Source organism: Mandrillus leucophaeus, unplaced genomic scaffold, assembly GCF_000951045.1.
Source record: "Mandrillus leucophaeus isolate KB7577 unplaced genomic scaffold, Mleu.le_1.0 Scaffold208, whole genome shotgun sequence".
NCBI lineage: Eukaryota > Metazoa > Chordata > Mammalia > Primates > Cercopithecidae > Mandrillus > Mandrillus leucophaeus.
The window spans coordinates 401,664-423,662 of NW_012102121.1; the positions used below are offsets into that span (position 1 = coordinate 401,664).

At 39.5% G+C, this 21,999-nt stretch overlaps 1 protein-coding gene across 1 annotated transcript in view; it reads right to left on the minus strand.

Moving 5' to 3' along the window:
• Positions 1-12,282: 12,282 nt before the first annotated feature.
• Positions 12,283-21,999, minus strand: part of LOC105539634 (E3 ubiquitin-protein ligase Topors) — an 11,752-nt gene continuing 2,035 nt past the window's right edge. The window contains exon 2 of the mRNA XM_011979989.1: positions 12,283-16,057. Within this exon, the coding sequence (XP_011835379.1) occupies positions 13,118-16,057 (2,940 nt within the window). The 3' untranslated portion in view covers positions 12,283-13,117. The remainder of the gene's footprint in view (positions 16,058-21,999) is intronic.

Sequence of the window (21,999 nt, forward strand, 5' to 3'; positions counted from 1 at the left end):
CTGAGTAGCTAGGACCACAGGTGCACACCACTACACCCAGCTAATTTTTGTATTTTTTTGTAGAGATGGAGTTTCGCCCTGATGCCCAGGCTGGTCTCAACCTGCTGAACTCAAGCGATCCGTCCATCTCAGCCTCTCAAAGTGCTGGGATTACAGACATGAGCCACCACGCCTAGCCAGTTTTACTTCTTTCTTTCCAGTCTTCATGCTTTTTGCTTCCTTTCTTTATTATGGTAACTTCTAGAGTCTCCTATAGAAAGTAAAATAAAAGTGGTGACTGTTGACACCATTACTTTATTGCTAATTTCAGTGGGGAAATAATCAATGTAGTAATAATAACTTTAAATAATATGGTAGCTGTAAATTTTTCTCAGATACCTTTTATCAGATTGATGAAGATCTCTTTCATTCCTGGTTTGCTGAGTTTTTATAATGCATGGGTGTTGAATTTTTCAAATGTTTTTTCCTGCATTTATTGAGGTGATCATATATTCTGTTAACATACCAAATTTCATTGATCAATTTTTGAATGTTAACCCAACCTACCATTCCTGGGATAAATCTCATTTGGTTGTAGATGCAAAGGATGCTATATCATGACCAAATGAGTATTTTCATAAATATTTTTGTGTCTGTGTTCATGAGGAATATTAGTCAATAATTTTATTTTCTTGTAATGCCTTTATCAGGTTTTGATATCAGAGTTATGCCAGTCTCATAAAACAAGAGTTTGCTTCAGATTGGTATCATTTTTCCCTTAAATGTTTAACAGAACCATTTGGGCTTGACATTTTCCTTGTTTGAAGATTCTTTATAATGAATTCAATTTCTCAATTAGATACAAAGCTATTCTGACTTTTAATCTTTAATCAGTTTTGATAAATTGTGCTTCTCAAGTGTTAAAATAATTGGTAAGCCATTGGACTTATGTAGCTCTAAAACCCTCATGAGGAAAATGAAACTTAAGTTTAGCCAATCACAGTTGGCTAACTGGGATATTGGTTGTATTGTCATAAATTTCTCATTTGGATAGTCCAAATAAGGCAAACACTCAAACTTTAACCAATGAAACAATTCCTTTGCTCTGCAACCCCTTCTAACAGAGCCCCAAACCACTTCTGGTTTGTAACTGCTCAATTTATGAAGCACTGCTGGAATACCTTAAATTTTTGTTTGTTTGTTTGAGACAGAGTCTCACTCTGTAGCCCAAGCTGGAGTGTAGTGGCACTATCTCGGCTCACTGCAGATTTCACCTCTAGGGCTCAAGTGATTCTCCTGCCCCAGCCCCCAAGTAGCTGGGACTAGAGCCATGTGCCACCATACCCAGTTAATTTTTTTGTAGTTTTAGTAGAGATGGGGTTTCACCATGTTACCAGGGTGGTCTCGAACTCCTGAGCTCAGGTGATCCAACCCCCTTGGCCTCCCAAAGTGATGGGATTACAGGTGTGAGCCACCACGCCTGGCCAGCTTGAAATTTTAATGTGGAAAAGTTTATATTATAACACAAAGAATTTGATCATTTCCTCTAAATTGTTAAATATATTGGCATATGGTGTTCATGATAGACCTTATTATCTTTTTGCCTTTTTAAAAAATCAGTCTTGGCCAGGCGTGGTGGCTCACACCTGTAATCCCAGCACTTTGGGAGGCCAAGGCAGGCAGATCATGAAGTCAAGAGATCAAAACCATCCTGACCAACATGGTGAAACCCCATCTCTACTAAAAATACAAAAATTAACTGGGTGTCATGGTGTGTGCCTATAGTCCCAGCTCCTCAGAAGTCCGAGGCAGGAGAATCACTTGAACCTGGGAGGTGGAGGTTGCAGTGAGCCAAGATCGCGCCACTGCACTCCAGCATGGCGACAGAGCGAGACTCCATCTCAAAAAAAAAAAAAAAAAAAGAAATTCAGTCTTGTCAGGGATTTACCAATTGCATCTTTTCAAACAACAAATTTTTAATTCAATAATTTTAAGAGATAGGGTTTTGCTGTGTCATCCAGTAAAATGGACTCCTTTGATGTACATTAATCAAATATAACTTTAACTTCTTTTAGCTATAACTCTTTGTATTCTTTTAGCTATAGGTCTCTCTCCATACACACATATACATATATATTTGTATACACTCTATATATTATTTTATTCGTGTGTGTGTGTATTTAGTGGTTGCACTAGGGATTACAATGTGTGTCCTCAACTTATCTCGATCTATTTAGAACTAATATTGTACCACATTAGGTAAAATATAAGACCATCACAACCATATAATTCCACCCCATCCTTTTTGCTATCATTGTCTGAAACTGTACTTTTATATATGTTATAAAATACATACTACAATAATACAATGTTATAAACCTTGTTATAGCTTGTTGTCTTTTAAGTAAAATAAGAAAAAACATAGTTTTTGTTTTTCCATGCTGTTTGCTATTTCTAGTGCTATTCATTGCCTCTGGTAAACACTCGTTTCCATCTAATGTCATTTCACTTCTATCTTCTCCGATCTGTTAAGGCTTCCAGTAACTTTTTCATTTCAGGTTTTTGTTTGTTTGTTTGTTTTTTGTAGTTCTAGGATTTCCATTGTTTCTTTTTTCTACTTCTCATGTCTCAGCTGAGAACCACTATCTGTTCATTCATTATAACCATGTTTTCCTTTAAGTTCATATACGTATTTCTAATAGTGTCTTTAAAGTCCTTGTCTGCTAATTCCATCTCAGAACCTGTTTTGGTGACTGCTTTTTCTCTTGACTATGGGTTCATTCACATGTCTAGAATTTTTTTTTTACACTAGATGCTATAGATGTATTATAGAATCTCTGGATTCTATTATTTTACTCTCAAGAGTATTACTTTTTGTTCTAGCATTCCACTGAATTACCAGTGAATCACTTTAAACTTACAAAGGCATTATTTATACACTGTGATAGGTCTGTTTCAAGTTTTGCCCTTATTGCAAGGTAAGTACTTAGTCCTAAGTCATAGTCTTCCACAGTAAGCTGTGGCCCTGCATGGGTTCCAGTGAAAAGTCCTACATGTTTCTCAGCCCATCTAAGTTGGTGGGCTTCAACCTCCAAGTTCTATATTCCCTGTGGTGGTGGCGGCTGAAATGTATCTATTGAGCCCTTTGAGCTTTCCAGCTATTGCTTACATGGGCTCTTTGGGATCTTTCCTGCACATGTACATTTCAGGGTCAGGTAAAGATTTGAGTAAAAGTTATATAAAACCTTTAGGACTTGTTTTCTGTGTCTACTTTCTGAAATATCTCCCTCAAAATGCAGTCACTCAGCAGCCCCAGGGTCCATCTTCTGAAACAATGACTGTGGCTCTCTGCTTGCATTCTATTCTCCCTATGTACTAGGGATGACCCTCAGATGAAATGCCAAAGAAACTGTTCTCATACAGTGTTATCTCCATCTTTCAAGGGTCTAATTCCCTCCAGTTTCTGCTTTTTGACTGCCCTCCAGTACCTTCAAGTTCTTTATACCCTTATGTTTTATCTATGTTTATAATTATTATCTCATGCAAGCTACTCTGCCAATACCTGGATTTGGGTTTTAGCTGAGAAAAAGAAATCAGATCCAAAATTCCTTTAAAAAGGTAAAGACATGCCTCCTTCTATGCTACTAGTGGGAAATAATGTATACCTGAATAACAACGGATTTAGAAAACATCAACAATTATAATATAGATTATATCTGAAAGAACTGAAGTTCCAGAAATGGAATCATTTGACAGATTCATAGGTAAAATTTGACCAAGGCCAGGGAAGAACGGGAGTGTCACAGAATGGTAAGATCTCAGTCCTGGGCTTAATACCTAGATGATTCATTGATAGGTGCAGCAAACCACCATGGCACACATTTACCTATGTACCAAACCTGCACATCCTGCAACATGTACCCCAGAACTTAAAAATAAAAATTAAAAATTAAAAAAAATCTCAGTCTTGGACCGTTTCCTCACCTGGGCATTAATTTACTCAGCACATTTACAGAATATCTACTGTATGTCAGGTAGTGTGAAAAACACTAGATATATGGAGATAAGTGGAAAAAAATCTCTGTCAAGAGCTTAGAGTCTGATTGAAGGAGGAAGAAGACACAATAAAGATGTAAAAACACAAACAGTAACTGCCAAATGTCAAGTGACATGGAGGAAACTATTTCAATACAGTGGTAAGGGAATACCTTTCTGAGGAGGTCACATTTCAGCTGAATCCTGAAGATTGAGAAGGAATTAGCTATTCAAAAAAAGCAGGTAGGCTGGGCACGGAGGCTCACACCTGTAATCCCAGCACTTTGGGAGGCCAAGGTGGGTGGATTATTTGTAGTCAGGAGTTCGAGAGCAGCCTAGCCAACATGGTGAAACCCCATCTCTACTAAAAATACAAAAAATTGGGTGTGGTGGCACGCACCTGTAGTCCCAGCTACTCGGGAGTCTGAGACAGGAGAATCGCTTGAACCTGGGAGGCAGGGGTTGCAGTGAACCGAGATCATGCCACTGCCCTCCAGTCTGGGCAATAGAGCCAGACTCAGTCTCAAAAAAAAAAAGGCAGGTAAGGCAGGTAAAGGGGTATTCCATACAGGGAGACAGAATGCACAAAAGAGTTTAAAAAAAAAAAAAAGTGAAAAATGCAAGATGCTTGTAGCTGGAACTCTGTGAGCAAGAGGTAAATGGTATTGCAGTGGAGCTGAACCAGTAAGCAGCATCTTTAATGCAAGGTATGAAGTGCAATGAGAACATACTGCAGGGTTTTTGTTGTTTTTGTTTTTCGAGTTTTTTTTTTTTTTTTAGATGGAGTCTCGCTCTTTCGCCCAGGCTGGAGTGCAGTGGTGGGATCTAGGCTCACTACACGCTCCGCCTCCTAGGTTCACACCATTCTCCCACCTCAGCCTCCCGAGTAGCTGGGACTACAGGCACCCACCACCACGCCCAGCTAATTTTGTTTCTGTATTTTTGGTAGAGATGGGGTTTCACCATGTTAGCCAGGATGGTCTTGATCTTCTGATCTCGTGATCCGCCCATCTCGGCCTCTCAAAGTGCTGGGATTACAGGCGTTAGCCACCGCGCCCGGCCATACTGCAGGGTTTCAAGCAAGAAATAACATAATCTGATTACATTTTTTAAAAACTTCTCTGGCTCCTATCCAGAATGAGATCAGTTGGGAGGTGACTCAAGTAAGATGATGAGAGGCATAGATAAGGACATTGTGGCAGAGAGTGTAAGAAGTTAATTGAGATATATTTTAGAGATAGGATTGAGTGGCTGGCAGATGAAAGGAATAAGAAAAAATTGATACATTCCAGGTATCTGGTTTGAGCAACTAGGAGAATGGTAGTACTATGACTAAAGTGGAGAATATGGCTTTAGAGCTTACCACATTCTAGTGCGGGAGACAGACAGAAAAGTAGATGTTACATAGTAATAAGTGCAGTGAGGAGAAATAAAGTAGAATAAAGGAATAATGAGTAATGGGGCTGCTTATATTAGATGAGTTGGTCAGATCACCATGTAAACAAGCTCAGGCCAATGTGCTGGAGGATGAGAAAACACATAGAGCCCAGTAATCCCAGCTGAAGCCTTAGAGCAGCCGACCCACAAGTTGACTGAAGACACACAAGAATGCCAGTCAAGACAATCTTGGCAGGCAGTATCTCTAAGAACTACTATGATGCAGATACTGGTTTTGGTAAACAGGCAGGGTTTGTGTTTGATCCTGTGCTGATCATAACTGCCCAGCCAGTCACTCAATCCTATCTCTAAAATATATGGGTGGTAGAGAGAAATAGGAGGCTTGAGGAGAAAAAGGTGTAAAACAGCCATTATGTGAAATACAATGAGCAAGAATACTACAAAAACTTGCCCTCTAATGTTGTACAGCATAGGAAGCTGATATACACCAATCTGCACAGTTACCAGTTACTGATTTCCTTCACGATACTTAGAAGCATGCGTGTAGGCACAACTGAAGAAATGGGTTCATCCAGACTGAGATCTTGCCAGGTAAAGTGTTAGCCAACTACAGCTTGCATGCCAAATCTGGCACATGGCTTGTTTTTGTACAGACCAAAAGCTAAAAATTGTTTTAACATTTAAAAAGTGTTGTAGGCCAGGCATGGTGGCTCACACCTGTAAACCCAGCACTTTGGGAGGCCAAGGTGGGAGGACTGCTTGAACCCAGGAGTTTGAGACCATGCTGGGCAACAAAGCAAAGCTCCACCTCAATTTGAAAAAAAGTGTAGAAAAAAACAAAGATTATGTGACACAGCCTGTGCATGGCCCTAGAGGAAACGTTTCCCAACTCCTAAAGTAGGTAAACGATGAAAGAAGGGCAAGCGAGTTGGAGGGTACTGCAAGGAGAGTGATTAAAACATTATCTGGAAAATCATAACTGGACATGAAGGAAAGCAAAGGAGAGTGACTGATAGAGTAGAATCTAAAGATGGTACTTCCCGGTCATATATTCTGTCTAAAAATCCTACTAGATTTCCTTGGAGGCAGCCTAACCTGCTCCACCAAAGCAGCGGTTTCTAATATAATGATCACATGAGGGTAAGAGTAAGTTGGCCCCAAGAACCTAAAAATAAGATTAACCTCTCAAAAAATCTGTTTACATTCCATAGTGACGAGGGCACTGTTTTAGATACAGGAGACACAACATAAAACTGAAGAGGCAAATAAAAAATATGGGAAACGCTTATTGGCCTCTTTTGAAAGCTTCTTTTCTGTTGCCAGCCAACTTTTCATGTTATGTTCCCTAGTATTCTCACTTATGTCTGCTTCTCTTGCTCTACCTCCTCTCTCTGGAGTATCTCATGCTCCCACAGCCTCAGTACTACTCTGTTTCACAGCAACTCCTAAATCATTTCTCTAGCCCCAATCTTGCCTCCAAGATTCACACTCCAATTTTCAGATTCCCACTGGAAATTTTCCTCCTGATGAGTATCTTCTATTTCATCTGTGATGGTGGGAATGTTGTATACCGCTACTGACCAATGCGGTAGCCACTAGCCTCAAGTGGCTATTTAAATTACTTAAAACTAAATAAAATTTAAAGTTCAACTCCTAGGTTTTACCAGCCACACTTTAAGTACTCGATATCAACATGGGGCTAGCAGCTACTATAGCACAACTCTAGGCTGCTTAGTTTCAAACTGAACTCATTTTCTTCCCCAGACTATTCCTGTTCCTGTATTTCTCACCATAGATACTGGTATCACCATGCATCTCTCATTTGGAAAAAAAAAAAAAAAAGGTCTGGTCATCTTAGACTTTTCCCTCTCCTTCACAGCCCATCTCCATCTAAATTGTACCTAAATATTGTCTCGTGTACCTCAGAAATCTCCAATCTAGCCCCTTCTCTGGATCCTTATTATCCCTGTTCTTGTACAGGCCCTTCTGATATCTGGTTTGAGCTACTTTTCAGAGCTTTTTTTTTTTTTTTCCTTTTTTTGTGTGTGAGACCCTGTCTGGAGTGCAGTGGCCCTCAAGTAAGATGATGAGAGGCATAGATAAGGACACTGTGGCAGAGAGCGTAAGAAGTTAATTGAGATATATTTTAGAGATAGGAAATATCTCTCTACTACTTGAAGCTACTGCAGCTTCAAACTCCTGGGTTCAAGCGATCCTCCTGCCTCAGCCTCCCAAAGTGCTGGGACTGCAGGCATGAACCACTGCATCAAGACAAGAGCTTCTTAAAGTCTTTTTCTGAGGATTTCCCTACTCCAAACCTTATGCTACATTACTACTAGTTGTTTCTTAAGAACAAATCTGATTGTTCCATTCCTACCTTCTTTAAGATTCCTGTTGGTTCCATCCTATTCATCCTTATATCCCTAGCATTTAGAATACTCTTGGACTCTATGTACTCAACGCCTGATGAATAAATGAGTTTTCCACAGCACTCCAGCCTGGGCGACAGAGCAAGACTCCGTCTCAAAAAAAAAAAAAAAAAATGAGTTTTACAGATAGAAAAGCAAAGGGATATCCCCTTGTCCAGGAGAGAACTATTTACCTATTTACAGTGCAAATAGTCATGCAGATAAGCTGGAACCAGCCTACTCCAAGCAAATTGTACAAGATGCCTAACTTTGCCCCCTTGTGTCTATATAAATTATATTACCCAATGTTCTGGAGCAACCACAGTTACGGATTCTACAGGTAGGAATTTGGCTTCAGAGCTTAGCCTAATTTGAACTCCATTTCCTTGCCTCTTGCTTTCTTCAAGGACAGATCCAATGGTATTTACGATCACCCAATATCTTTGTAGGTAAAACAGGAAAGAACTTACCAATTTTCGTGACATTGTAACAACTAATCCTACTGTATTTTTAAAAATGGCCATATCCCACAGTTTTCTAATAACTGATTTAGGTTTTGACTAAGAACCAAGAATGAGGAAATAATCGTTTATTCAACACATTTTAAATCTTCTCTGCATGCCAGCTGCTGTGGAGGAACACAAATATAGTTAAAGGAAGATATAATCACAACACAACTATTTTCTTCTCCACCCTGTATCTCCTGCCGTCACAGAATGTTTTTCTTGTTGAGGATATACCTACAGCCTCGCAGATCATTATTCTCAATTCCAGTTACCTTCAGCTCCACCTGCTTCAATGTTAGTCACCTACTTCCAACAATACCTACAATTAGGCACTCTCTAAAAAATATATATATATATTTTGTCTTCTTACTCCTGCCCTTGTATCTACTGGAACCCCATTGGAAAATGAATCCCTTGATAATCTCTCTGTTCTCCAAGTACATTGGCCATCTCATAGCTTCACTTCCCTCCCTACTCAGCCCAGATAACAAAATGCATCAATTCTGCTACTCTCACCACTCTATCCCTCAACTCCTTTGCCCGTCCTTTTACTGCTGACATCCAGAACATCTAATAAATCCATCCATTTATTCATTTGCTCAGTACAAATACTAAATGAATACTATAGGTCCAACATTAGTTTCTGCTTCTTCCAATGTTGAATGCTGGTGGGACAAAAAGAAGTCACAAATCATAGTGTCCCACAAATTTAAATATCCCATCTCAGGTGAGGCCTCAACACTAATCAGCGATTCTTAACCTTCTCTTTGTGCCTTTCAAGGGGCGTTTTTTCCACTCCTCTCAAACTCAATCCTACTCATGATTCAACCTTTTCAGAAGATGGCATTCTTTCTATTTCATAGACAAAGGAGAGGCTTTAGGGCATGTATTACCTCATCTTAATGCATCTACCCACAAACACTTTTTTTTCTGTTTTTACCTCCTGCCGTTTTATAGTAAGACTTGCCTTTGCTTGTCCATTGCTAATTTTATTTCTCTGTGCTCTGGACCATCTTTCCCATTCAGGAACTGTTTCATTAGTCAACCTTTCCTTCTCAAGGGGCTCTCTCTCAAAAAAAGGCTCCTCTCTCCCTCCCATTAAGTTTCAAAACAAAAAACTCTTTTGATTTTATACCCCTCTAAACTCTATATACTCTTCTAAATGGTGCATCCACACTGAATGCTGAGGAAATCAAGAGTTTTGATAAAGGGAAACCTCTCCCTCTCCACTTCCCATTCCTTGCCCCTGTTGGTGGGAATACTGGGAGTGGCAACAGCCTAAACCAGATCACACTTGGGTTCCAGCACCCCCAAGTGCCTTCCAAAAATTTTTCTGCATCCAGAAATGTGCTACTGGCTTGCTCAGCGTGTCTACATCCTACACTGGCAGGGGACTGCAATTATTCTTCACAAGGGAAGAATTCCCAGCAAGTGTGGGTTGTCAGCTTGCCTCCTGTAAGCCCCTTTGTGCACACTGCACATCTTTACTACAGACTGGATGAGTTAGGGAGGCCCTTTAGATTGGCTAGCCTAGAAATTTGGGACTATTGAACTTCATTACTTGGACTAGGAGGTAAAAAGTAGTAACAAATTTTCGTGTTGTGAACCTCAGGATCATGATCATGAGTAAGCAAGCATGAATGGTTTAGTTATACTTCCTTACACAGATTAAATGACAAAGTCACTACACTGAGAACCCAAGGTAAAATAAAATGGCATGGACACTGAATTCAGATGAACATATTAAAAGAATATACTATTATTCTAAAAGTTTATAGCAGGCCTGAGCCCATTTTCAAATTTTCCAGGTCCCATTCATTCAGTGTTTTAAGCATGTCGGTTGTCAAGCAGTGAAAGAATGTAGCAGTACACTGATACAGTTTCACAGAACTTTCCGACTGGTGGGAGATAAGACATTTAGTAATCAACTGCTAATTGTGATGAGTGGTCTGAAGGAGCCTGGAGTTGTCTGAAGCAGTTTTGGGGAGGTGGGAAGAGGGCACACTTTTAACAAATCTAGTTTAGCCAGGGTGGAGTTCAGTTTCCAGCAGAAGAAAACTGCCACGAATGAAAGCTCTCATGTAGTACAGAGCAGCACCGCCATAGCCCTGGAGCAGCCTAGCGTGGCATGAGCCCAAATGAAGTGACAGAAATGCTGAAGCTGGGCCAGAGCCTAATTAGGCAGAACTCTATAAACCATATCACGCTGTTGGATTTTTTGTCTGCTTTTAATATCCTAAGAAAATAGGAAGCTACTGAAGGATTTTAAGAAGCGGATGAAATGAAAATTTCATTATCAGGGCACAGATCAGCAGGGCACGGTGGCTCATGCCTGTAATCCCAGCACTTTGGGAGACAAAAGCGGGCAGATCACCTGAGGTCAGGAGTTCGAGACCAGCCTGGCCAACATAGTGAAACCCCATCTCTACTAGAAATACAAAAACTAGCCGGGCGTGGTGATGAGCATCTTCAATACCAGCTACTCAGGAAGCTGAGATAGGAGAATCGCTTGAACCCAGGAAGTGGAGGTTGCATTGCAGTGAGCCGAGATCGTGCCACTGTACTCCAGCCTGGGTGACAGAGCAAGACTGTCTTAAGAGAAAAAAAAAATCTTTTCAGTGCTGCATCACAAATGGATGGGGGAAGGAGTGGGTGTAGACCAACAATGAATGCAGGCTGACCCATTATGGTAGCACAGATGAGAGATCTTGGCTACCCAGATTGGATGTGGATGGTATAGACACAATAGAAATATCATAAAAATCATTAGTGCCAAGGATTTGAAAGCTGAATGAGGGGGGCTGAAGGGCAGGCATGAATCAAGACTTGGCAATTTTTGGCTTCAACACCCAAAAGGATGATGGTGCCATGTATTGTTTTCATTAAATATTTAACGGAAAACATGATGTGAAATTACCATGTGGAATAGTTTTTTTTTTTAAATACTTAAGAAAAATTACACCGTAACTACAAAGTAATTTCAAATGTGTATTTCTTGATCAACTATAGTCTTCCCACAATTTCTCAATGTCTGAGCTTACTTAAAAATTGCCAACATCAATTTTAGATTCTCCTTAAACAATTTTCTACTGTCCTTAGGATAAACAGATTCTAAACATGGCCTACCAAGACTGTTCCCACCCTCTGTCCTTTGTCTAATCCTGCTGTTAGTTCTTGGAATATACTAGTCTCTTCATCAGTCTTTGAATCCTTTGCCAACAGCAATTCCTCCCCCCAGTTAATGCTGGCTTGTTTTCTAGATTCAACTATTACTTCCAATCATGATTAGGTTCCCATTCACTTCTAAGGGAATTATACTTTTTCCTCAGAGAACATATGATAATGTTATACTTACATAAATATTTGTCTTAACAGTCCATAAGCACCATGAAGGCAAGGAGCATATCTGCTTTGCTCTCTTGATAAAACTTAGTGCAGAACCGCCGGGTGTGGTGGCTCATGCCTGTAATCCCAGCACTTTGGGAGGTGAGGCGGGTGGATCACGGTCAGGAGTTCGAGACCAGTCTGGCCAACATAGTGAAACCCTGCCTCTACTAAAAACACACAAATTAGCCGGGCATGGTGGCGCGTGTCTGTAGCCCCAGCTACTCCGGAGGCTGAAGCAGGAGAATTGCTTGAACCCGGGAGGCAGAGGTTGTGGTGAAGTGAGATTGCACCACTGAACTCCAGCCTGGGCAACAGAGCCAGACTCCAACTCAAAAAAACAAAAAGCAAAACTTAGTGCAGAACCTGCCATATAGTAGGCATTGCAATTTCTACTGAATAAAGAATGAATATGGGAACAAGGCAGAGGCAAACTGAAGGCTGAATTAAGATTCAACTCAAGCTCCACTGTTCAGTGGCAATCCTACATCAGCATAGATGTAATTTTATCATCCCTAAAACAAGAGAAAACATAACCGCTTTATATAAAAGAACTACCAATGTAAAATAAGTATGACAAGGATTTTTCATGTTTATTTAGCAAGTTAAATGCTGTTTTTACTGATGATAAAAAGCAAATGAGATACTCAAAAAACTAAAATAATTAAAACTATAAAGTATTTGTTCACCTGAAGTTCAGTATTTATGAGATAATTAAGCCCTTAGCTACTTTCAAGATTTTAGCTTTACTAAAATAAACTTAAAAAAAAAAAATACTGCATAGGAAAATGTCTGATTCTTGTTTGAAAGTGTGTTTTATTTTTCTTTTGTTGAATACACATTTGTTTTACTAGCAGTCCAGATAAACAAGTATATAAAGGAAATAGTAAATTTTTATTTTGGCAGAAGGTAAACTGTGCAGATTAAAATGCCTCAATTTAACCTGAAGAAATGGTTTTGAATCATATAAATTTTTAAGAAAAATAAAGACTGTCCAAAGGGATTCTCCTAGCTTATAACACATTTCCAGAATAACTCTCAAAAAAAAAAAAAAAATTCAAAAATACTCATTGACTACCTTAAAAATATGTCAATACCGTATGGCTTTATGAAATAACTTCTAAAATTTATATAATTTTTCTTATTTAAAAAGGACCCCAAGTTTTAAATAAACTGCTAGCAGTATCATTTTCTTCACTTAAAAGTGCATATCTTTGAGGGTGGGACATACATTTTGAACAAATAATGATTTTTACAAATTAACACCAAAAAAAAAAAAATCACTTAAAATATTGTGAGGAAGAGAGTTTTCACCAAACGTCATCTTTAAATAGACTGCAGTAGATGACATTCTTCCTTTTTTCTTTTTATACCATCAGAATTCTCAATGAAATGCTTTGGCCAGTTTTAAGACATATCACAGTCTCTACCAAGACATACTGACATTAATGATGTCCGTGGAGATGGCAACTGCCTTGATGGCTCAGTTTGAATAGACACAATGTTACTGGGCTGGTTCTCCAAATCAGAAACAAAGGTGCTCCCTTCTCTTACATCGAGAGTTTGTTCAACTGAAGCTGCTGGAGATGGAATATTATCTACAGTTTTGTTGGCATTATTCAAGTTGTTACTAAGTGTAGCAATATCACACTCCTTGTCCAGCACACCAAATTCATCTTCTATTGTAACTACATCTTTAGTTTCAAATGGTTCCAAGGAAGGAGCCAAAAACTCATTTTGTAGAGGGTCTTGAGGACCACTATTGTCACATTCTGTATCCTCCTTTATTTCAGAATCCTTATCACTGTCACTGTCGATGGTAATTACAACTGGGGAACGTGAAGCATTATCTCCATGGTGTTTCTTATGCTTCTTCTTATGTTTCTTCTTTTTCTTTTTATGGTGTTTAGTTGTATCAGTAGCTTTTCCTTCATAGACTATCTCTACACTTAGGCTCCGGGTCTTCCTTTTTCTCCTTTTGTGTTTTGTCTCTCTGTCTGATGATCGGCTGTCCGAAAAGGTATCACTCTCATTTTTGTAGTTTCCATCCAATTTTGATGAAGATTTTTGGTAATGACTGTCCTTTGCTTTAGAAGCAAATTCACGAGATGGCTGAGCCACTTCGTTAGTACCCTCCAAATGCCGTGTTTTGTATTTTCGTTTCCCTCCAGGCTTTTCATTTCTCACCCGGTCAGTCCCAGTAGATGCAGTCCTTGATCTGTTACTAGACAGGCTCCTTGATCTGTGCCTTTCATAGTAGTAATATTTCCTCTCACTGTGATTATTTTTTTTCCTAGCATTTGTTCTTTCAGAAAAGGACTGAACTCTAAATTCTGGACTTGAAGACTGTCTAGAATAATGAGCTCTGGACAGAGTCCTCCTCCTGTAAGATGATTCATACCCATCCCTGTCCTTGTTTCTACTGTAATAAGTATACTCCCATTTGTATCTGCTTCCATAATTATTTCTTAAATAATAACGATCTCTATTTCTGCTCCGTGATCTTCTTTTACCATGATCACTGCTACGAGACCTTGATCTGCTTGTGCTTTCACTACTTAGAGACAGAGTTTGGCTTCTTCTGGACCAACTGCTATCTCTAGTTCTTGATCTCTTTTTGTCTCTTCTCCCTCTAGGTCTGCTACTTTCCCTGCTTCTGGATCGTTTACTTTTCATCCTTTTCTTCCCATGATGCTTTCTATGATTCTTCTGATCATGCCCACTTCTACTCTGAGAACGTGAATCTGAACTTCTTGATCTTCCCCTCTTTCTGTGTCTATGATTATATGGAGAATATACTCTGTCTCCTCTTACAGATGAGCTCAGGTTTCTGGGAGATGACAATGACGTAGATCGTTTCTCTTCCTTCTTTGATTTGATTCTTGTACTAGAATCACAATGACCTTTATTTATTTCTTCATCCTTTCCAAGGACAGAGTGTGGAGATGAGCATCTACTAACATCGCTATCACCAGAACTGTAAGATTGCTCCTGTTCTTGTGTCTTCACTGTCTCCATTTTCTCATAAGAACCTAAGTCCTCAGAATCAGAGGACAGTTCAACAAGTTCTGGGGTCCTCTCAGCTAGTGGTTTAACAAACCCAACAATGACACAATTATCTGAAGAATCATCACTGTCATTATTTAGGTCCTCATTGGTTTGTACCCCTTGTATCTGAGACGTGGCTCCTCCCGTGACAAGTTCTTCATCTGAACTGTCAGAAGTATTTAAAAGAGAAGACATAGTAACGTGTACCTGCTCTGAGCTTGAGTAAGATGGTCCTGGAGTTTCATCATCCCATGGTGCCTGACTAACAGTGGCTACATTAATATCCAGCTCTTGGGTCTCAGCCTCATCTGGAGATATTGTTATGACTGAAGAATCAGAATGGCTGCCTTCTTCATATGAAGGAGCAGGGCAATCATAATTGGCATGCTGGTCAAAGGCTGCCATGTTAAAAGGAGATCGGGCAAAACTGATAAATTCATGTATAAAATGCTCAGTTCGATTAAGTAAAAATGGTCTTAAATCAGACACAAATGCCTGACTCTCCAAGTCATAGCGAGTAACATTACTCATGATAATATGCTGGACAATATTCACTAAAGATCCATGAGCTCCAAAAAGAACTGTAAGTTCACGTTTTAACCAGGGGACTAATCTGTGAAGGCAAGCTGGATTTCTACGGAAAAATTCAGCTGAAATATCCCTGTAGCGGCCACCATCTTCAATATTTCTAACTCGAGCACCAGCACGATAGAGAGTTCGTCTAAAATTAATAATATCTTGTTCTTGAATTTTCCGCAAAGATCTTTCATCTGCGGTAGTTGGCCTTCTTACTGCAATTTGTCTCATAAATTGAGGAATTTCAGCATCTCTAGGTCTTGTTGAAATGCCTAACCCTTCAAATAGTACTCCACTATCTGGTGGAGTTGTTGTTCTTCTGTTCACAGGACCACTAGGTGAATACACAGAAGCATTTCGTTCCCTTGTCAGAGTTGTACGGTAGCGAAATCGTCGATCAGGGGTGACAAAAGAACCATTATACGAAGGCCTTAGGACATACTCCTTGAAGTCATCTTCCGCCCTCACAGAATGGAAAATAGAATCAAAGGGCTGTTTACATAGTGGACATTCAGCTTTGTTTTTTGACCACTCCTGTACACAGCGAAAACAGAACTTATGTAAGCAGCGATCTAAGTAAGACACATTATCAAATCTATCCAAGCATATAGGACACTTAGAATCAGGAGATGCATCAGCTGGTACTGTCTGTTGCAATTTGCTAGTGCCAGCTTTAGGTGAAAAGTTGTCCATTTTAAATTCCTTAGCAGCTGATGCCATTATCTGTAAAAGGGAAAGAAATATATCAGTAACCTGAAAACAGACGAATGACTAAATAGTCTCAACAAAAATGCAAATAAAGACCTTGAAACATATTTTGGTGAAAATACTTAAGTGACCCATTACTTCTGTTGTATTATAAAGGGGCACTGTAGCATAGTAATGTAGTGGTTAAAGCATAAGCTCTGAAGTCAGATTTCCTAAGACTGAATTCTGGTTCCACACTACCAGCGTAATTATGTGCCAGTTAGTATATCTGTGCTTTAATTTCATCCGCAAGTCAGTGATAACAGAATCTGCCTCACAGGGTTTGTGAAGATGTAAAAAGCCCTTAGAAAAGGCACCCGGTACATAGTAAAGTTCTCAAATATTATTTAACACTCTACTAATCTTTTTAAAACCAATTTGAGAAATATCTGACATAGACAAAAAAAAAGTACCAAATATCCACGTATCCACCACTTATCTTATGCCCCTTATCTTCCCCTCCTATCACTCTGTAGAAAACAAAAAACAAAAACACCACAGTCCTCAGTTGATGTTATTTCTATGTACGGCTTTATACCTTCCATATACATATGCCACTAACAATACAGACTACTGATTTATCTGTGATAGTATTTTATATGTACTTTTCTAAAACAACTTTGGTGAGATATAACTTACATACCAGAAAGTTCACCTGTTTAAACCAATCCTATGGTTTTTAGTGAAAGATTCTTTTTTCAACCTTAGAAAGCTAATTTTAAAAAAGCACAGGAAACTTTTAGTGAAGATTAAATAATAAATGAAAAAGCAGCCAAGAGGCAGTGCCTGGCTCACAGCAGGTGCTGAGTAAATGTTAGCTGTTATTATTACTACACTGTATTACTGTTATTACTACACTATTATATTCAGTTTATCTCTCATTCCTTTCAGCATTCCCAATAAGCCTTCCTTTAGCTTTTTTTCTTTAATCCAAAAGTCAGGCCACAAAATATCTTGAAATCATGTTTTCGGTCCCCTTCCCTATTATCCTTTCCCATAAGGATGACTAGAATATTAAAGATTAGTTTGTTTTATCAGTTTACATTGGCTCAAAACTTTGCTAGAGCTGAAATCTAGTACGCATTTTAGCTTTATCTCATAAACCCCAAAGCTGCATTTTATACTAACCATTTTGAATATATTGACTACTGGGGGGCCGGGTGCAGTGGCTCATGCCTATAATCCAGAACTTTGGGAGGCCAAGGCAAGCAGATCACCTGAGGTCAGGAGTTCAAGACCAGCCTGGCCAACATGGTGAAACCCCGTCTCTACTAAGAATACAAAAATTAGCCGGGCATGGTGGCAGGCACCTGTAATCCCAGCTACTTGGAAGGCTGAGACAGGAGAATCGCTTGAACCCAGGAGGCAGAGGTTGCAGTGAGCCGAGATTGTGCCATTGCGCTCTAGCCTGGGTGACAAGAGTGAAACTCCGTCTCAAAACAAACAAACAACAACAAAAAACTACTAGGCCCTTTGTTTCCCGGGGCCTAATATTCATCTTCCTCCACCTCCTTTATCACAGGAAGTTCCATCACTAGTCAACTGGGGTCAAGTTAATCAAATAACAGAATGGTAATTTTCTAAAGAGATAAGAAAAACCAATAAACAAAACCCACAACAAAAACTCATGACTGTGAAATACAAGTATTCCACCATAGTTTTCATATTAAACTTGCTCACTTTAGGGCATCTTGGCTTTCTCAGAACCATAACTTAATGGAGAATCAATTAATGCTAAACAAGTCTTTCTTCAGGGGTTCAGGTATTTCTAGTCTTCTATTTACTGGACTGAAAATGCAAAAAATCATCACTGTCCTGGAAGGTCTGGAAAAGCAGAATTATAAATACATCATACTGCTCTTTTGTTCATAAGCACTCTAAAACCCTAATACTGCACAATCTTCTCAGTATTTCCCTCTACTTTTAACATTTTTTAATCTGCCCACTCAGGAAATTTAAAGAAACACACATATAAAAATAAAAACCTTTCAGTTCAGAGACTGTGTGTGTGGTGGAGGGAAGGGATAGAGAAAAGTTGGGAGGGAATCGAAGAGGTTATCAAAAGATCTGGATTGAAGACCAGGCTTCACCTAGAACGAGCTCTAGTTAATGTGAAGAAAACCACATTACTCTGGACTTTAGTTTTCTCCTCTATATAATGAAGGGATTACTGGACTTGGAAAAAATACCTGTGAATTCCAAGTTAATACATGTTATCTTCACTTAGTTCTTTGAAATAGAATTTTAGTGTTTTCTGAACACTTCCATTTCACATAAAAATTACAGCTGAAAATTAATGTATTAAAGGGAATTATTAGGTAGTAAACTTGAAGTTCAAATAAAATAAAATCTCAACAAAGTATGATTTAAAAAAAAAAAATGAAACCTTACCCTTCCCTTCTCTAGTTTTATAAGCCTGTTAACCACTTTGACAGTAAAAGGTGAATGAAAGACTGGTAATGTCCTCCACAATAGGTTAAAAAAAACAAACAAACAAATTAGAACTCATTCTTATATTTCTACACAGGAATCATTAGCTGAAAAGAATAATCTTAGCCAGGCATGATGGGAACACCTGTAGTCCCAGTTATTCAGGAGACTGAGGCAGGAGGATTAACTGAGCCTGGGAGGTCCAAGCTGCAGTGAGCCATAATTGCACCACTGCACTCCAGCCTAGGCGACAGAATGAGACCCCGCTTCAACATAAACAAACAAGCAGTCTTCATCAGAAACATCAAAGAGGCGGGGCACGGTAGCTCACGCCTGTAATCCTATCACTTTGGAAAGCCAAGGCAGAAGACACTTGAGGCCAGGAATTTGAGACAACCTAGGCAACAAAGCAAGATCCAGTCTCTATTTTAAAAAATAAAAAGAAACATCAAACAATTGGAATGCATGTAAATCATCAAATAAGTAATTAGCTCTTCAAAATCATCACTAAATACTAAATTAAAATGTTTTTTAAAATGCAAATAAAGTCGAACTATGACCCAGCAATTACACACCTAGATATACCCAAGGGAAATGAAAACTTGTCCACACAAAAAACTGTATATGAATATTCACAGCAACTTTAGTCATAATACCTCAAAAGGAGAAACTCAAATACCCATCAATTGATTAACAGATTAATAAAATGTGGTCTATCCATACAATGGAATTTTATGGCAATAAAAAGGAACAAAGTACTGGTACCATGTTGTAACATGGATGAACCTTTTTATTATGCTAAATGAATGAAAAAAAATTCACAAGAACCCACATATAGTATGATACCTTTTATATGAAATGTCCAGAATAGGCAAATCTATAGAGAGGAAATAAGGCTGGTGGCTGCTGCTGGGGCAGTAATGAGGTTTATTTCTGGGATGACGAAAATGTTCTACAATTAGATTATTGTAATGGTTGTACAACTCTGTAAATATACTAAAAATAATTGACTTACAAACTTTAAACGGGTGAACTTTATGGATGGAATGTAATCTTTTTTTTTATTTTTTATTTTTTTTGAGACAGAGTCTTGCTCTGTCACCCAGGCTGCAGGACAGTGGTGCGATCTCGGCTCACTGCAAGCTCCGCCGCCCGGGTTCACGCCCTTCTCCTGCCTCAGCCTCCCCAGTAGCTGGATTACAGGCACCTGCCACCACGCCTGGCTAATTTTTTTGTATTTTTAGTAGAGACGGGGTTTCATGGTGTTAGCCAAGATGGTCTCGATCTCCTGACCTCGTGATCCGCCCGTCTCGGCCTCCCAAAGTGCTGGGATTACAGGCGTGAGCCACCGTGACTGGCCCGAAATGTAATCTTAACAAACCTGTTTAAAAATACAAATTAAGGCATAAAAACTGGGATGACTAGATACAGATTAAGAGTCGTTGATTTGCTGGCCGGGCGCAGTGGCTCACGCCTGTAATCTCAACACTTTGGGAGGCCGAAGCCAGCGGATCACCTGAGGTCGGCAGTTCGAGACCAGCCTGACCAACATGGAGAAACCCCGTCTCTACTAAAAATACAAAAATTAGCCGGGCGTGGTGGCACATGCCTGGAATCCCAGCTACTCAGGAGGCTGAAGCAGGAGAATCGCTTGAACCCGGAGACAGAGGTTGCAGTGAGCCGAGATTGTGCCACTGCACTCCAGCCTGGGCAGTAAGAGCGAAACTCTGCCTCACACACACACGAGTGGTTGATTTCCAGGAGAAGTTCTGAATTTAAGTAGCAATTCTTAAATTTTCATCGGGTAGACCCGATGAAAAACACAGTGCTTCAGGTTCTGTAAGAAGCCTGTGTAAAAGTTTCTCCATCCTAGCACTCTAGGAATTAGGACTATTCATTTCCTCACAGGAGACAATCAGTTCTTCCAGTCGCACTTTCTAAACTGTCTCTCAAATCCTAAATGAAGTTCACCATCTTTAGTACAAACTGATTAAGCCAAAACTTCCCTTTCCCAAATCCTCAAATCTGGTTTTAACAAGGATAAGAACCCTTCATGTCACAATTCAGGGAAATTTTAGATAATTAATACGGACACACATCTAGGGAAAATGGATGGGGGAGATAAAGAATCAGGAAGCTCGAATCTACATTTCAGGAGACTGGATATTTGAAAAACTGCACAATGATATAAACGAAGTAGAACTGCTCTGTGGAATTAAAGTCAGACTTATTACAAAAGTCATCTATGGCATACACTGTATATAAAATTTAATCATCTGCTGATTACATTTGCAGGAGTGATGTTAATTCTGACGCAGAGCCAAGGCCGAGAATTACCACCACTTATTAGGTGTGTGATCTGGAGGAAGTTATTTCTCAAAATCTCACGTTTTCTCAGTTCTAAAATGGAATTGAAAAGGTGGTTGTGTGACGGAACATATTTCATGAAAACCCTTAGCACAGTGCTTGGTGCACAGTAAGACCTCAACACTGTTCTCTATGTTACGTGAACACGAAGTGAATTTTGGTAGCTCATCACCCATAACTGATTATAAGGGCCCAGACAGAGGATAGTCTGTAACAAAAAAACAATCATCATACTTAATATAATTATTATACTTAATATTTCTAGGCAAAGTGACTAAACAGCGTTCACGAGTAGATGAAATAGATCACCCAAGTATTAAAAATAAACAGGTTCGCTACCTCTTGCCACCTTAAAGAAATCACTGTACCTCTCTGAAACGCATTTTAATCAATTCCAAAAGAAGATACAAAAGTTATGCGATCTGCTGACCAGATCCTATCAAATTGAATTCCAATTCCTGCAATAAGAATTGGTTGGGAACCGTTCCCCTCTAAAACCACTCATTCCAGACAAGCATGATTGATTTTAGCTGATTGTATAGCTTTCTTTGCATTTCATGGACAAAACCCAGAAAGTTCTCACCACTACTAAAATCTCGGGCAGCTGTTTCTTAATTTATCTTAAATAATCTTGAAAATTACCTATCAAAAGGTCTACTCCGTTTTCCTCTTAAATCACTATGTGGCTCATCTCAGCACTGCCCCCTTCCAGCCTACAATCAGCAACCCATGAGGAAAGCTGCAGTAACTGGATGCATGAACAAGTCACGGGCAATTTCTGCCAGAATGTTTAACACAGCACAGACGAGTCCAAAAGCCACGGTGATAGTCGTTTGCTTTGGTTCAGAACTGCCACTAGACAGACCTAAGATAGGCACCATGAGCATTACATAACTACAACGAACTTAAATATTGTTATTCCCATTTTACAGACAGGCTCAGGGGCTTAGGGGACCTAGGCAAGGTCACATATCCTGTAAGGGTGACGCCACGATTCAGTTTCATTGCTTTTTCGTTTTTCCCTGAGACCAAGCTCTTTCCAGTACACGGGCAGGCTCGCGCCCCTCGGGAGCGCTTGTGGGAAGCGCAACCCTCGCCCGCCCGCACCAATCCACAGGTGC